Source organism: Callorhinus ursinus, unplaced genomic scaffold (genome assembly GCF_003265705.2).
Source record: "Callorhinus ursinus isolate GAN/ISIS: 27379988/994484 unplaced genomic scaffold, GSC_fseal_2.0 scaffold18, whole genome shotgun sequence".
Taxonomy (NCBI): Eukaryota; Metazoa; Chordata; class Mammalia; order Carnivora; family Otariidae; genus Callorhinus; species Callorhinus ursinus.
Genome location: NW_027397080.1, coordinates 30,456,430 through 30,474,275, shown reverse-complemented (window position 1 = coordinate 30,474,275; position 17,846 = coordinate 30,456,430). Strand labels below are relative to the sequence as shown.

Genomic DNA, 17,846 nt, shown 5'->3' with positions numbered 1-17,846 from the left:
TCTCTCTCTCTCTCTGCTGGAGGGGGTCTCTCTCTCTCTCTCTCTCTGCTGGAGGGGGTCTCTCTCTCTCTCTCTCTCTCTCTGCTGGAGGGGGTCTCTCTCTCTCTCTCTGCTGGTGTCTCTCTCTCTCTCTCTCTGCTGGAGGGGGTCTCTCTCTCTCTCTCTCTCACACACACACGGAGACTGGGAAGCGCTGCGGACCCCAGAACCCTGTCCTCCCCTCCGCTGAGGCTGCTCTGCAACCCCCTACCTGGAGGCCTTCTGCATTGGGAAGGACATCATCACTCCCAAAGCCACCAGAGAGTCCCCTAATGTCCCTGGGCCGCACCCACTCTTCCAGGGGGTCGGGGGAAGGCGTCTGACCCTGCGCTAGGGCAGCAAGGGCCGGGGAGGGCAGGCCCACATACATGCAGAACGACCAGCACCGGCGACCGCACGGCCGGGGAGCCACAGAGCGTCAGGACGAACCGCACGGTGCTCCAGACCCGGAGGCAGATGAAGGTGAGCGGGATGAGCATCAGCTTCTTGTCGGCCACGGAGGCCTGGTGGCGTGGCCGGTGAGCCTCGGAGAGGATGGGCCGGTACTCGGACAGCGCCTCGTGCTGTGCAGGGCGCGGGGAACAGGTGTGAGCGAGGCGGGCGGCCCCGCCACCCTCAGTCCGCTGCGTGCCGCGCACCTCCCCGCGGGGGTCGGAGACACGCTGACGGCTCTCGCGTCAGGAGCACCGCGCCGCACCCCGGCGCCCGAGCCTCGTGCGCACGTCCCCACCTCTGCTAACGCGCCGGCACCCCAGCAGGTGCCCGGGCCAGAAACCCCCTCCTGTTGCTGCCGCCCCACGTCCCTTCCGTGGGCAAGTCCTGCGGGCTCCCCCTTCAAAAGAGATCCAGAATCTGGATGCTCCCCCCAGCGCCACGGCCACCAGCCCGGCCCCAGCGCCACCGCCACTCCTCCGGGCAGTTACAACTCTCTCACCCATCTCCCTCCACCACCCTCGCCACCCAAACTCCTCCCCACCGCAGTCCTATTCTTGGCCCAGAAGCAGCACGGTTCCTTGAAAACCCAAGTCAGGTTCAGTTCTACCTGAAGGTCTCGGATTCCAGTCTAGCTCTGACCTCATGCTTACTGCTTTCACCTGATTTACTCCAGTCCCACAGGCCTCCCTAAGTCCCCAAACATATTCCCCAGGCACACCCTACCGCAGGGCCTTTGCACAAGCCGTTCCCTCTGGAGTGTTGTTTCCCATCTGCCCAGAGGCTCACTCCCTCACCCTCTTCACGCCTTTGCTCAATGTCGGCCCCTGGAGGAGGCCTACCCTGACAGCCCCTTTTCAAGTGCGTAGGCGTTTCCCAGGTACTCCTGTCCCCAGGTTCAGCTCTTTATTTTTGCCTGGTTTTTTGTAGCTCTTACCTTCCTCCTTCCTAGATGTCATTCAGCCTTATTTATCAGGTCTATTACTTCTTATCACCCTGCCCTCCGCCCCCCCCCCAGAATGCAAGCTCCCCCAGAGCAAAGACCGAGGAAGGAGGGGCTCCATCCAAAGCTGGGGCAGAAAGAAAAGGTGAGGAGGCACAGGCTTTGGGCTTCCCTACTCCTGGGAACACCCTTCAGTGTGAGGAAGAGGGTAGCTCCATTTCCAGATCACAACCGAATTTGTTAAAATAGATGCAGGGGCGCCCGGGTGGCTCAGTTGGTTGGGTGCCTGCCTTCGGCTCAGGTCATGATCCCCGGGTCCTGGGATCGGGCCCTGCATCGTGCTCCCTGCTCAGCGGGGAGCCTGCTTCTCTTTCTCCTCCCTGCTCTTGCTCTCTCTGTCTCTCTCTCAAATAAATAAAATGTTAAAAAATAGATGTAACTACTCACAACAAAGATTTGTTTCTGAGCGTGGTCCTGTATCCGGGACACTGAAAGCCCAGGTGACGGGAAAAGCCACACACCCTGGCATCTCTGAGCACCCAGGCTGCTGCACCTCACCTGCTCAGAGCACCTGCTTCCTCCCTTCCTCCCCTGGGGCTTAGAGCAGCCTGGCAGGGGTGGGGTGGGGGCAGGGGAGGAGCAGGGCAGCTGTCTTCTTTGGAAAGTTCGCTCCAGTTCACTTATTTTTCTTTTTTTAAGATTTTATTTTTGGGGCGCCTGGGTGCTTCGGTCAGCTAAGCATCTGCCTTCGGCTCTGGTCATGGTCCCAGGGTCCTGGGATCGAGCCCCGCGTCGCGCTCCCTGCTCCGTGGGAAGCCTGCTTCTCCCTCTCCCACTCCCCCTGCTTATGTTCCCTCTCTCGCTGTGTCTCTCTCTGTCAAAATAAATAAATAAAATCTTTAAAAAATATATTTTATTTTTATTTATTTTGACAGAGAGAGAGTGTGCATGAGCAGCGGAGGGGAGGAGCAGAGGGGAAGGGAGAGAGAAGCTGAAGTAGACTCTGTGCTCAGCACTGAGGCTGACTCGGGGCTTGATCCCACAATCCCCTCTTTTGCCCCCGGAGATCATGACCTGAGCAGAAACCAAGAGTCCAACACTTAACCAACTGAGCCTCCCAGGCCACACACCCCCACCCCCCCGACCCCCGGCTGACAGGGAACAACCCCTATACCACCCTGCCCACTATTCTTCCTGTTTTCTGGAAAACACTAGCAGAGTCGTTAGAGAAGACCAGTTCTCCCATGGGGGGCTGGCCTCCCAGGCACGGCCCCAGGTTCCTGGCCAAAGGCAAGGAAGAAGAGAGGCACACAGAGGGGCAGGCTGGGGGTCTTCCTCAAAGAGTCCAGAAACTTCCCAGGGAGAAAAAGGAGCCAAGAAGGGGTGCCCCCGGCCCAGGCAGGACACCAGCAAGAAGACGGATTTCAGGCCAATCAGTAAACCCCACGGGATCAGAAGAGGGTGGCAGGCAGGTGGGGAGGCAGTGCAGTCTTAGTGAAAAGAGAACCCGAAGTCTAGACTCACAAGCCACAGCGGGGAGCACCCACAGCTGCGGGGAGCACCCGACAAACTCGGAAACGGCTGCCATGTCACAGTACACCCCAAAAGACCAAAGATGGGGGACACACACCCCTGCAGTTTCAGCCCCTGAGAAATGGGGCAAAGAGCCCCAAACAGCACAGCCGCAGAGCCCCTGGGCCTGGGCTCGGACGCCCCCGCAGCCCCCCACCGTAGCCCCCCAGCGGCGCGGCGCCTCGGCCTGCAGAGCCCGTAGGGCAGGACAAGGAAGGATGTCCTCAGAGGAAAACCTTTCTTGCCTGGAATGTCCAGCCAGCCCAGCTCTCGCTCTCCGAGCTCCCAAGACCCTGAAGAGTCTCCATGTGTGACACACTCTCCACGACCACCGGTAACGTGATGAGGCATCCGTGTCACCGAGGACGAAAGCCCACGCGTCTCCCAGGGGCCTCGCAGTTCCATTACCCAGACGCGGCTTCCTGGCGCCTGCACTCCCCTCGACATGGAGCAACCCTGGGGGCCTGCCAGGAGGGGGCAGTAGAGGCCTGTGCCCAGATCCCAGGCTGGGCACTCGCCTCCTGGACTCCACACACTGTGGCTTGGGCCTCTGGGGCTGGGCGAGTCCGGGGAGCCCCTTAGCCTCTGCCAGCTTCTATTTCCTTGTCCACAACGGAGGACTGATGGGACCCACTCCGTCCAGGGCCGCATAATTAGCAAACCCGGACGCCCAGGCTGCCAGGGTGCAGTAGCCACACAAGAGCTGTGGTTGGGGGGCCTGGGGAGGGGCACCCGCAGGTACCTACCGCCCTGTTTATGTGCTTCCTGATAAGGCAGTAGATCACGGGCAGCATGACGTAGGCCAGCATCTCCCAGAGCTTCCCGGTCAGCAGCATCCACAGGATGCGGTCCTCCGCCTCCAGGTCAATCCAGCACCAGCCGACTGACACGTCCGAGGCATCATAGCCAATCTTCTTCAGGGCGACAGCTGCCACCGTGATGGCCAGCGGGACCCCCCAGCTGAGGAACAACAGGCAAACGAGACAGTCAAGGTCAGGCCCTGCTCCCAGCGAGGCCGGAAGGGGCAAAGCCAGGGACGCTCGGCGGACAGAACGGTGCTCCCGAACCGTGGACCACACAGCAGCCCCGCACAAAGCGAGGCAGGAGTGCTCAACTCCCCCCACCCGGGCCCGCTCCTCCCCCACCCCGCCAGGCCCACCCTAATGTCGCAGAGCACAGGGAATGTCCCCGCCTCCTGCCTGGCCCGACGCACCCCCCAGGCCCTCAGAGGCCAGGTCCTAATTCAGAATTGCTGGGCTCCCATCAAAAGGAATGAGATCTTGCCATTTGCAACGACGTGGATGGAACTGGAGGGTGTTATGCTGAGTGAAATAAGTCAATCAGAGAAAGACAGGTATCATGTGACCTCACTGATATGAGGAATTCTTCATCTCAGGAAACAAACTGAGGGTTGCTGGAGTGGTTGGGGGTGGGAGGGAGGGGGTGGCTGGGTGACGGACATTGGGGAGGGTATGTGCTATGGTGAGCGCTGTGAATTGTGCAAGACTGCTGAATCACAGATCTGTACTTCTGAAACAAATAATGCAATATATGTTTAAGAAAGAAGAAAAAGAAGAAGATAGCAGGAGGGGAAGAGTGAAGGGGGGTAAATCGGAGGGGGAGACGAACCATGAGAGACGATGGACTCTGAGAAACAAACTGAGGGTTCTAGAGGGGAGGGGGGTGGGGGGATGGGTTAGCCTGGTGATGGGAATTAAGGAGGGCACGTTCTGCGTGGAGCACTGGGTGTCATACACGAACAATGAATCATGGAACACTACATCAAAAACTAATGATGTAATATATGGTGATTAACATAACAATAAAAAATTAAAAAAGAAAAAGAACTGCTGGACTCCTTGCAGATGGGCGCGAGAGCACTGTGGCATGGGGAGGGCAGCCCCTTCCTGCCCCCAGAGTGGCCTGCATGCCACGTGCCCGCACCTTGCCCACACAGCCCCCTTGGCCGCATGGGTCTCAGGGTGCACACACTGGCAGCAGGATCTAGAAGGGCAACCAGGGGCTTGGGTAGACACCTCTCTCTGGACCTGAGGCCTCTCTGCTCTATGGGAAGGGGGTATTCCCTGCAGAGGTCAAAGGCGGGCCTCTGAAGCATCAGGCCTGGGGCAGGGGCCCCCTCTTAGGGCAGTGCCAGGCAGACTTTTTGAGAGCTCCCCCCGATGGCAACACGGCCAGATGAGGGCCAAGCCCCAAGGGGCTTCCTGGGATCCCCGCACCAGTCTGCTTGCGAAGCATTTTACACGGGCCAGGGGGACACACAGAGACTTCGTGGTGGCACCGTGAGGTGGCTCCGAGCTTGGCCTGCCCGGCAAGGAGCAGGGTCCAAGTTGACCCCCACTCGGCCTCCACACGCCAGTGTTTTTCTCCACACAGTGGGGACTGGAACGGCGCCTAGAGCAGGGTAGGTCATTATGAGAATAAACCGAGTGGAGTATGCCTGGCACACAGGACTGGGTAAGTGTGTCAGTGGGTCTGACCGCTGTCATGAGTCGTGTCCAACATCCCAGGATTCCGGCCCATAGGGCAGGTGCCAGTAAAGTGCGAGGCCCATGCGATCTCTGCCCCTGGGAGAGCGCACACAGGCCTGTGGCCCAGGTAAGTCGCTGGAGAATGGAGCCGTGTACAAACAGGACCCTGTCATCAGTTAAACGCTCAGCTCAGAAATCAGTTATATGTTGAGAGCTCTGTGTAAGCAACAGTAGCTTTTTTTTTTAAGTTTATTTTTACTTATTTACTTAAGGAATCTCTACGCCCAACAACTCACAACCCCGAGATCAAGAGTCGCATGCCCTTCTGACTGAGCCAGCCAGGAGCAGCTCTTTTCGAGAGAAAGTTCTGGAACAATGATGAGACCATAGCTGCATGTTAGTCTTGCCCAAACGAGAAGTGCTGTGTTCAGTCAGGTTCTCCAAATACCGCAGGGCTGTGGAGGACGGAAGGGAGAAAGCCAGCTCCCCGGGCCTGGGAAGGACTCTGTGTTGGGCGCTTTCAGAACGGAGGTGCCTGTTCAACCCACCCACTCTTCCCATACTGGCCTCTGGGTGCCCGGACAGGAGCATGAGCGCAGAGCCACCTGCACCCTCAGCATCGGAGGGAAGGGGAGGCGGGAAGCAGCCTGTCCTCCTTGAGGTCACAAAGGCACAGAAGGGACAAAAAACCCACAGGAGTTAAAGGGTTAAGAGAAAGGGACCAAGTTATCCTCAGGAGTCTGTCCATTCTAAATGCTTGTTCAATCGGTTACTCATTTGTGAAGCTGATATAGATGACTGTCAAACTGTTTTGTCATAATACAGGGTTACCACTTAAAAACTCATGCCGTCCTGGGATCTGGAGACAACATGTCAGTTATGAGCTCCGTGAGCGTAGGTGCACTACGGTTTCCAGCATCCAGAACAGCGCCTGGTGCCTAGTAGGGGCAAAACAAGGACCTGCTGATGAATGAATGAAGTTTGAGGCAAGTAATGAAACAACTTTCCCCCATTTACTCCTTAACTATTCACGGCAAGGACATCATTGTCATTGAAAAGGAAACTGCAATCCCGAAGTTAGTTCTGTTGTTGTTCATCACTTTATGGCCCACCGGAATAAGCCTGGTGTGTAGGGCACATCGCCCTACAGGGGGTTAGGCAGGAGCGGAGGGGTGCCCTCGGGACTGGAAGGACGCGTGCAGGACAGACATGCGGGAGGAAGGGGCACACTCACAGGCAGGGTGATTTCTCCTTCCCCAGCACCCTGACGGCCCTCGCAGGAGACCTGGGCCCAACCCGGAGACAGGTGTTCTATGACTTTAGGCTCGTCATAAGAAAGCTACAGAGTGATGCATTTCCTCTGTATGATTGGGGTGCACCTGGAGCTAAGTTTGTGTTGGGAAATAGCCGGAGAGAAGACCCAACAGGCAGAGGGCTTTCACGGGTTAAGAACGTGGGTTGATCAATCAGAGTCACTGTTTGAGTCTAAGCACAGATGGCCAGAAGTGGCAGGAGAGGTATTTAAGTGGGAGGTGGTAAGAAGAAGTAATATCAGGGAGGGGTGGGAATGGAGTGGGAGGGATCGAGAGTCTAACGACCCAGCGAAGCAGGCTCTACCGGACTCGTAATTCGTGGGCTTGGGCCATGCTGTGCTGGTTATGTTTAACAGCTGGCTCTGCACACAAAAGTATTTGTACGTGTGTGCGTGTGCTTGCACACATACATTTATTATTACTTTAACTGATATGAAAGATGTGAGGCACACAACCTGCAAGTAATAACACAACACACTATGACCCTCGTGACGAATTCCATATAGCCAGTTGAGCCCCACAGAATGTGTTGGTTGATTTTTGCCAACACGCTATGGTTGCAGTTGGCAAATGAAAGTAGTTTCAGGACATGAAGTTGGTTGTGTTTTCGTTTTCCTTCACACGTTAAGAAGAATGTGAAAAAAGGAAGACCTAAGGGGCACGACAAATGGTGACCAGGGAGCGACTTCCTTGTGTGAGCAAATACTAATTTCCCAGCCCTGGAAGAGTATTCCTTCTATTTTTTTTTTTTCCTGCTCTATGATACCACCTCTTCTCACCCCCTTAAGTACCCGGCTTCCTGCCTACCCCAGTGTGGGTACCACCTTTGCTGAAGTTCACACAAGGAGCACTTTTAAGTATAATCTTTCCTATTGACACTTCCTCCATCACCTTCTTAAGTCTAGATAAAGGGTCCAGCAGACTACGGCCCTCAGGTCAAATCTGGCTGGAGGTCTGCTTTTCTGCTTTTTTAAATAAAGTTTTATTGCAACACAGCCTCGTTTACACTCACCCCTCTACATATTGTTTAGACCTGCTTTCAGGCTACAGGGGCAATAGTTGTAACTGAGATCAGATGGCCTATGAAGCTAAAAAACCTACCATCTGTGTAGGGTTTGTTTGGGGGAAAGTCTGCTGACCTCTTCTCTACACAATCAACAAAACAACAAACCAAGCCCTGATCTGTAGTGTCTGCCATTTTCCACGGAGCAAACATTCCCACTATAACTAATTTCAAGCCACCAACACATGTGGTTGGAGACAGATGTGCAGTATTTCTGACAGTACTTCCATCGGGCAGATAAAATAGTTGTAAATAACCCCAAGTACACAGATAATAGTAAAATAATTAAGATGTAATTTTTAGTGGGGCGCCTGTGTGGCTCAGTCGGTTAAGCATCTGACTTCAGCTCAGATCATGATCTCGGGGTCTTGGGATCAAGCCCGGTGTCGGGGGGGGGGGTCCACACTCAGTGGGGAGCCTTGCTTGTTCTTCTCCCTCTGCCTCTGCCCTCTGCTCATGCTCTCGCGCTCTCTCTAAGAAATAAAATCTTTTAAAAAAAAAAAGATGTAGGGGTGCCTGGGTGGCTCAGTCGTTAAGCGTCTACCTTCGGCTCAGGTCATGATCCCAGGGTCCTGGGATCGAGCCCCACATCGGGCTCCCTGCTCAATGGGAAGCCTGCTTCTCCCTCTCCCACTCCCCCTGCTTGTGTTCCCTCTCTCGCTGTGTCTCTCTCTGTCAAAGAAATAAATAAAATCTTTAAAAAAATAAAAAATAAAAAAAGATGTAGTTTTAGTACTTTTATTACTTTTTCTTTTTTAAAGATTTTTATTTATTTATTTGACAGACAGAGAGCCAGAGAGAGAGCACAAGCAGGGGGAGTGGGAGAGGGAGAAGCAGGCTTCCCGCCGAGCAGGGAGACCAACAAGGGGCTCGATCCCAGGACCCTGGGATCATGCCCTGAGCCGAAGGCAGGCGCTTAAGGCAGACTGAGCCACCCAGGTGCCCCTTTATCACTCTTTTTAATACAACTTATTATAAATTTATATATATATATATAAGTTTATATAATTTAGTTTTTATTAATGATTGCCTTTAACAATCAGCTCACAAAATGCCCTAAAATTTAATAACTGGGTCTCCCCAGCTGGCTCCAGGACGCCAATGGACAGAGGATAAAAAAAGGATAATTTGCTGAAGAAGCCCCAGGTTCTCGACCTGCAGAGTGAGGAGAAAGTGTTTTTGGCAACCTCAGATAAGCCAAGCCATTCTCAGGCCAGGTGTCCAGCCTGAGCTGTAGGCGCCGTGAATCTAGAAGGCACTCCACAAAGACATGTGGGACATCATCTCTGCATTCCAGAAATGTATACTTCCAATTTCTGTCACGTACCATGTAATAGCTTTTTCCTCTCCCCAAAAAGAAGCCAGCACCCAAAAAATTAACAAAATCCGAACCAGTAAAATGTCTCTGAGTAACAGCATGTGAAAAAGACCAAGGACGTGAGTTGATTATGACCTAGAAACTCATGAGGTTGGAGGGATCGCCCTGATGCCCAGATGTGGGCAGATCAGACCGGCCAGGAAGCTGTCCTGCCTCTGTGTGGACGCTTGTGACCCACATTCTAAATTTGAGATTGTTAAACTGGCACCAGAGCCAGGCGCATTTGGAGGTGCTGGGCCTTGAGCTATCCTCAAATGTTTAAAGTCTCTTGACGAAGTCGGGCTAGGGGAGATGGGGTTAGATGGCTGGAGGAAAGGGTGTCCTGCTCAACACCAAAACCAAGGGCTGAACTGGCAACTTCGCTGAAGGAAGCCATGGGACCACGTGCAGAGATGCCATGAAAGGTGTCTGGTCCCCTTCTCTCCAAACCTGTGACTCAGGCCGAGAAGCAGGGGACTCAGGCCGAGAAGCAGGGCTGGGGTCACCTGGATGGAGGGAGCCCGGAAGACCACACTCCGAGCACAATCCCCCACTTGGAGGGGCACCAAGAGCCTCTCCCAGAGGTGCCCAAGCCCCCTCCCTTCGGGTTCACCAGGAAACTGAGGCCAGACTCCAAGTCGGCTTCATCCTCCCTCGGAGGCTGTTAAGAGCTTTTGTGTTCCCCCCAGACACACACACACAATTCATATGTTGAAGTCCTAACCCCTAGTACCTCAGGATCTGACTGTAGGTGGAGGTGGGGGGGGGGTCTTTAAAGAGGTGATTAGAATGGTCTAGAGGGTGCACACTAATCAAGCATGACTGCCATTCTTATATGAAGAGATTAGGACACAGACACACACACAGGAAACCAGCCCTGCCAACCTTGATCTCTGACTTCTAGCCTCCAGAGCTGTGAGAAAACGGATTTCTCTTGTTGAAGCCACTCGGTTGTGGTACATTGTCAGGGCAGCCCAAGCAGATGAAGAGAGAGGCTTTCTACAAACTATGGGGGAGACACGTGCTCAGTGCCCGGGGGTCCCACCACAGCCAGGCTGACAGAGCTGGTGGGGTCCCTCGGTAAGCTTAGGGGAGGGGTAAACTGACAAAAAGCCATTCAGATCTCTCATGAGCTGAGCTCTTCTTTGGAACCTGGCATCCTTTATTTTCATTTTTATTTATTTTTTTAAAGGAGGCTCTATGCCCAACGTGGGGCTTGAACTCACAACCCTGAGACTGAGGGTTACACGCTCTTCTGACTGAGCCAGCCAGGTGCCCCAGCATCCTTTTGTCTTTAAAAAAAATCTCCTCCAGAGGAGCAGAACTAGGAGTACCACGGGATGAGCCAGGTGGTGAGGAAGCCATCCCCAGGACCTGAATTCCCTGGCATCTATCAGCTGCCCCTGAGTAGGCGGCCCGTCTCCAGGACGGTGATGCTCTGGGTTTCCCTTGGAGTTCCCAACTCTGCCCAAACGGGGATGTCCCGTTATGTGGTCTCTGGAACCTCTCCCCCCAGAGTCAAGGTGGGGGACACCTGCATCAACAGAGACAGTTCCACTCCACACACAGATGGGAATACCCTTCCTCCTGCTGCACGAGGGGGTGAGCTTGCAAGGTCTGCTCACTCATTTGCCCCCACCGTTCGATTCTCGCACTTTCCCCTCGCCCCAAATCTCACTCTTCCTGCAGATCTTCCCACAAGGGGGTGGGCACCTGCTGGGAAAGAAACAAAAGGGTCTTCTCCCCCAAACAGCACGTCCTGGTCTCTGAGCTGTGTGGCCTACGGAAAGCCTTGAAGGTCAACTAAAAAAAAAAAAAAATGCTCTGAGGACAAAACTATCGGGCAACAATGTGCCAATTTAGAGAGCTCTTGGGAGCAAGACAGAGCCGGGCGCCGAGCGAAGCACGGTTGCAGTGAGCCAGGCCTGGTGGAAGGAATCACAAGGCCTGTGGCTGCCTGGAGGTTTCTTCCCGGAACAAAGGGCACTTATTGTTGAATGTGGGGCAGAGTGGTAAGTCGTGGGAGAAGTTCAGGGAGCCGGCCAGCCACTGGCCAGGCCGCCACAAAGTCACTCTGTGGCACTGGCCGCAGAAGCGAGTGGGGTGTGCAAAGGAACTGTTAAGCACACACACGTGAGCAGGTCTCGTCCTGGTGGGCGTCATGAAGCCACCTGCCATGCTCAGAGACACGGCTCAGGCCCCGGCGTACCGGGATGCTGGGCAAGGATGGGCAGGGGCTGAGCTTGCCCTGGTCGGAGGGTCAAGGGCAGACTCTGCTGTCCTGCGGCCTCCGGCTTCCCGCGAACACACAACTCTGTGCAGAGACCTCACAATGCAGCAGCGTCCTCTGAAAACTTCTCAGGGGGAAAAAGCAAAGCCAGTTCACTTCTTGTTATTTTGGGGAGCACTGCCCGACATGGGGTGCCGTTCCTGCAGCTGCCACGTGCCTCCCTCATTCGGACACACCTGCTCGGGGCCTTGTCACCAGGCTCCACAGTGAGCTAGTTTCCCATCAAAGAGCTTAGAGCACCTTCCCCTTCCTGGCCCCGTTTCCCCTTTTGTCTCCGTTAGAACTTCCCGCTTCCGGGCACCTGGGTGGCTCAGTTGCTTAAGCGACTGCCTTCAGCTCAGGTCATTGATCCTGGAGTCCCGGGATCGAGTCCCGCACCGGGCTCCCTGCTCAGCGGGGAGTCTGCTTCTCCCTCTGACCCTCTTCCCTCTCGTGCTCTCTATCTCTTGTTCTCTCTCCCTCAAATAAATAAAATCTTTTAAAAAAAAAAAAAAAAAAGAACTTCCCGCTTCCCACGGCAGGGGTTTTGATGGTGAACCTGGGAACCACGGACTCTTCCTCCAGAACCTCCAAGCAACCTCCAGAGCGAGGGTGGGCCTGCGGTCATGCCCACACACACTCCCACCTCGGGCCCAAAGAAACCCTATTGACTGCCTCACGTGGCTAGCTTGGCCAGGACCCTTCCTTCCGACTTGGGGGCAATGAGGTTCCCCCCAGCCCAGCCTTCCTCCCCTGCTCACAGGACACCCCATGACACCCGGCGCGGGGATTCCCCGGGCACGCAGGTGCAGGGATGGTTCACGGACCCTGCTCCAGTGTCGTCCAGAAGCCCACCACCCTGCAGTCGGGGGGTTGACAGGAGCTGACAGCTGCTTTGGAAAGGCAGCGCACCTTCAGCAGGGGGACAGGGATGGCTTCCCACCAACTTGGCTTACTAGACCAGAGAAGAACTGACCGCGCCCACAGCAGCTCCGGGCACCTTCTCAGGTGAGTATTGTAAATGCTCCCACATGCACATGCCCGTGACTGTGAAATACGGGGTGTCTGCATCAGGCTGCCTCAACGGCCACGGACAGTGGAGTGGGAGGGACTTCTCAACCCAGGGCCTTCCCTTGGATGCTGAATATTCATTCTCACACAACCTTACAAAGGCAATAAAAAACGGAATTCACTTTCAGAATACGGTGACATCTGACGTGTGCTAAACTTGTGGGTAAAGTCTGAGGAGTAGGAAGACTTTTATCTCCACAAGGTATTTATTAATTACCAAAGGGGAGGACAGTAACTACCCTGTAAAACTGGCAGGCAACACCTTCATCAGGCGATCAGAATTCCTATCACTGGAGGTGAACAAGTCCAAGTCCCCAGGGAGGGAGCAATAAGAAGATTCTTCTGTGGGATTCCAGCCCCAGTGCAGAACCTGAAACCACCCATGGGGAAGCACCGGAGAGCCCGGCAGAGGGACCTTCTGCAAAACCACAGATCTGTGCCTTTCAAAAAAGTCAGTGTCCTGAAACACCGAGAAAGAGGAACTGTTGCGGATCGCCGGACAATAGAGAGACCCAACAACTAAGTCAAACACAAGCTGAGGGTATCCCTTTGCTATTGGGGACATTGGCAGGAGACCGACAATATCCCTGTAAAGTCCACCCTCAGGTAACAGCATCGTTCCAGGCTACACCACTGCCCTGCTTCTGGAAGGTGTAGGTGGTTACCTAAGAGACGGTCCCTTTCTTTTGGAAATACACACTGAAGGATTTAGGGGTTCTGGGGTCATCAGTCTATACTCTTAAATGGCTCCAGAAAAATAAATGCAGAAGACTAAAGGCAACATGATACCATGTTCATAATGGCAGAAATCTGCAAAGTTAAAAATAAATTGAGTAATGATATCTCAACCTTAAGGAGTATCCTCAGGCCAAGAGACAAGATGGGATCATAAATGGAGGACCGACCCCTGGAGTTCTAACCCTGAGCCTCCCAATTATGGCTGCGTGAGCTTGGGCAAATGTCGTGAGCCGTGACTGGAGGGTGACAGTCCTGCCCAGCCCCCGGGGCTACTGGTGTCCAATGGCTAAAGAACCGACAAGCACTTTGCAAGACCTCAGGAGACAGGCACAACTCGTGATAAAATACCATTTCCTTGAGGATAAAGTCTAAGCTGCCCTCCTTCCCCAGTGGGCAAAGAAAATCCTTCTGTAAAGGAAGCCTGCTCAGGTATTATGATGGGGCCCTAGGGGGTTGCACAGGTGCTTTCTGGGAAGTGGTGTGCGTGTAGGATTCTATCTGGCCTCCTGCTTTATGTGGTTCAGTTCAGAGATGGCTTTTTTCTTTTTCATTTAACATTGTATCGTACTATTTTAAAAACATGGCTTATAGAATTCACAGCCAGTATTTGATGGCTGTGTAACGTTTCCGGTGGGGTGTAGTTTATAATCTTCTGTTCCCCTATATTTTGGACATTCCGGTTGCTGCCAAATTCCCACACAAACTCCTTTGTACCTACAGCTTTGAATGTATTTTGGATTATCTCCTTAGACTAGGTCCCTATAAATAGGATTAGTGGATCAAGGGGTATGAACCAAATACTTTCTATGTGGATTATTCCAGCTTCCATTGCCAATAACAATGTAGGAAAATAAAGTACCAGTTTTACCAGCATTTATCACATTAGTATTCTGCTTTACTACTTTTTTCTAATTTAATGAGAAAATGATACCTCATCATTATAATTTGTATTGCCTTGACTATTAACGGAAGAAACGTTCCCCCATAATGTATTTATGAACCATTTTGACTCTGCTGTCTCAATGTCTCCTTTGGCCATTTATCAGGATATTTGTTGGTTTTTTAAAAAATCATTTCAGGGGCGCCTGGGTGGCTCAGTTGTTAAGCGTCTGCCTTCGGCTCAGATCATGATCTCAGGGTCCTGGGATGGAGCCCCGCCTCAGGCTCCCTGCTCGGCGGGAAGCCTGCTTCTCCCTCTCCCACTCCCCCTGCTTGTGTTCCCTCTCTCACCGTGTCTCTCTCCGTCAAATAAATAAGTAAAATCTTTTAAAAAAATCATTTCATAAAAACTCCAATAGACATTCGCAACCTCTACGTTGTCACGTTTTAAAATACTTTCCCAAACTGAATGTCTGACGAGGACTGATCTTCAGCAGTCTGAACTGGTTAAAAAGTGGATGACTGTGCGGCCTCTGTCTGAAGACGAAATTTCTCATGCCAACAGGTCTTTAACAATTATTTATTTAACAATTATTCATCTTTAACGCATACTCCAAAGAAAGCCACTGGAGAGCCCTTAGCAAAGTCATGAGCAATACAGCCTGGGAGGATCTAGGTCAATAAATGAACCTGTCAGACAGGTTTTCTACCAATTCTCTTAGACCAGCAAGATGCTGAGAGCTAACTTCTGAAAGGGAACTCCAGAGAACAAACTGTCAAACTCCCTTTGTAGCTCGGATATAGGTTTTTTTGTTTTTTGTTTTTTGTTTTTTTTATGAGTAGGCTCCATGTCCAGTGTGGATCCCAATGCTGGGCTTGAACTCACAACCCTGAGATCAAGATCGGAGCTGAGATCAGAGTCAGAGGCTTAACCAAGTCACCCAGGCACCCTGGTAGTTTTCTTTTGAGAAGCCGATGGATCATTCGATGGACAAGATGAACAACTCCCTTCTTTTTCATGGCCAGCATGGAGGACCCATGGGCTTTCTTAGAAGGCCTCTCCTCAGCATCAAAAAAAACACCCCTAGGACTGAATGGAAGGAACTCCCAACTCAGGTTCATTAGCAAATGCATCTTTTCTATAGGAGCTGTACCAGGTTCTCTTCATCACTTAAAAAATATATTGTTTTCGGGACGCCTGGGTGGCTCAGTCAGTTAAGCATCTGCCTAGGCTAGGCTCAGGTCATGATTCCAGGGTCCTGGGATCGAGCCCCACATCGGGTTCCCTGCTCAGCAGGGAGCCTGCTTCTCCCTTTCCCTCTGCCTGCTGCTCTCCCTGCTTGTGTTCTCTATCTCTCTGTGTGTCAAATAAATAAATAAAATCTTTAAAAAAAAAATATATATATATTGTTTTCAGTATTCTTTTTTTAAGGGGGGGGAAGAGAAGAGATTTTTGGCAAAGAAAGGTCCAATCTTAGGCTCCTTCTCAAGTACATGTGAACTCTGGTGTACATGCTGCCCACACCCAACCAGACTGCCAAGGACTGGGTCTCTGAAATACACAGAGGCCAGGGCCGGGGGGATGCCACAAGGGGAAGAAAGGCAGCCCCTGTGGATCTCTGCAGCATCTGAGGTACTGTCCGGCTCCTTGCAAAACTTTTGACATGAACAGCTGAGAAGCAGGCCACTTTGTTTCCCAGGGACCAGCTGGCCTTCCTCCAGCAGTTCTGAGACCTAGAGGTCAAGTGACTCTTGCAGGCTTGTGATCACACCGTTGTGACACCCAGGTGACCTGTCTCTACCAAAGTGCTGACTGTCCTCAGTCCCATGGAAAGCACTCAAGCATTTAACAGAGAGGTCCTATAATTAGGACAGTATTTGGTGCTTTTATCTGGGAGATGGACAAGGGGAAAGAGGCCCTAGAAGATTCCTGCCTTGAGGGAAGTGCAGGACACCATGGACATTCAGATCTTGGAATTACACCAGGAAGGAGTCAACCTTCATAGGTGAGGGTTACCTGATGAGGTGCTCTAATGCCAGGGCTGGGCAAAGCCCTCCGTTGACTCTACTCTCATAGACTCCAGGCAGCTGGGGGCCCTCTTCCAGACCAGACCCTGCCACTGACCTCACCCTCAGAGATACCAAACCCTAGAAAGTCAAGATCGTCTGGGTCTAGAGATGCACAAAATCATGAAGACAATACTCTGTAAATCTTACCGCTGAGACACTGCACTTGGCCACGGGCAGCTAGCCCGAGAGTGGCTGAATGCATCACACCTACTGTGGCACAGGGTGCGACTGGGAGCAGCCCCCCTCTCCAGGCTGGAGCAGCACCTAACTGAGCTCGCAGCCTGGGAAGGAGAAGCTTCTCCCCATGGGCAGCAGAAACGGCCAGAACGCAGGGAAGCAGGAGGCAAAAGGCATAAGGTGTCCTCGCCATCTCTCGGTGCTTCCAAGTTATGAGGGCCCGAGCTCTGGCCCCCCACCTCTCCGGGAGGTTCGGGCTCGGGCAGGCACAAAGGGGCGCCCTCTGCACTGATGCTCTGGGCAGGTCCACCTCTCCGCGCGCATCTTCCCGCCGGTCCCCCCGACTGCCTCGGAACATGAGCAGACACGACCCTCTGGGGCCCCGGCCAGGGGTCCGACCAAGACGCGGGCGCCAGAACGACGCGAGGGCCACAAGGGCAGCAAGCAGGGCCCAGGTGGAGGTCGGGGGCTCGAGGGGAAGCGGCGCCGCAGCCACGCACCTGACGACGTGGAAGGCCCACAGCAGGCGGCCGGTCCGAGGCTCGCGCGCCGCGCGGACGATGCTGAGGTACAGGTAGAGGGCGATGGCCACGGTCCAGAAGAAGGAGCTGGTGTTGGCAAAGGTGGAGAGCGCTCCTTGCAGCACGCAGTCCCACGAGGGGCCCGCGAAGTCCTGCAGCACCCCGTAGAAGTAGGAGGCAGCCGAGAGCAGGTCCGCCAGCGACAGGAAGAGCAGGAGGCGCCGTGCCCGGCTGCGCAGGTCGGGCCACAGGGCGTGCGTGGCCACCAGCAGGCCGGAGCCGAGCGCGGAGAGCGCGCACGACAGCAGCACCACGGCGCGCTCCGACGGCACCAGCTCGGTGGGCGGCGCGGGCAGCTGCATGGCCGAGCCGGCAGGGGGCCGGGGCCGCGGCGCCGCGGGGACAGAGGCCGGGACGCGCGTGCGGCTGTCCCGCCGCTGCCGTCTGGGCACCGACGCGCCCACGGCTCGCGTCCCGGCCCCTCCCGGTCCCTCCGGGCCAGCTGCCCGCCCCGTGCCCCGCCCTCGGCCGCGGCCCGCGGCCCCCGCGCCCTCCGCACTCGGCCTCCGCGCCCTCCGCACTCCGCCCCCGCCTCCGGCGCCCGGCCCAACCCCGGCCCGGGGGTCCTCCGCCCTCCGCGCTCCGCCCCGCGCTCCGCCCCGCGCTCCGCCCCCGGCCCAGAGCCCTCCGCCCCGGCCCGAGCCCTCCGCGCCCCGCCCCCGGCCCCGGCCCCCACGCCCTCCAGGGCCCACCCCGTGGCCCTCGCGCGCGGTTCGCGACCTGGCGCCGGGACCCCGAGCCTCCACCCTGAGCCACGCCCCCACGCCCTCTAGGCTCCACCCTGTGGCTCCCACGTCCCCTGCCGCGTCCCCGCGACCTGCCTGGGCAGCTTCCTCCCCGCCTGCCGCGCCAG

General features: G+C 54.7%; 1 protein-coding gene across 1 annotated transcript in view; it reads right to left on the bottom strand.

Moving 5' to 3' along the window:
* LOC112811676 (solute carrier family 2, facilitated glucose transporter member 5-like) overlaps positions 1-17,499 on the bottom strand; it is a 56,254-nt gene extending 38,755 nt beyond the window's left edge. The window contains 2 exon segments of the mRNA XM_073903378.1: positions 3,733-3,946; positions 16,913-17,499. Coding sequence (XP_073759479.1) covers positions 3,733-3,946; positions 16,913-17,295 — 597 coding nt within the window. The 5' untranslated portion in view covers positions 17,296-17,499.
* Positions 17,500-17,846: the final 347 nt, after the last annotated feature.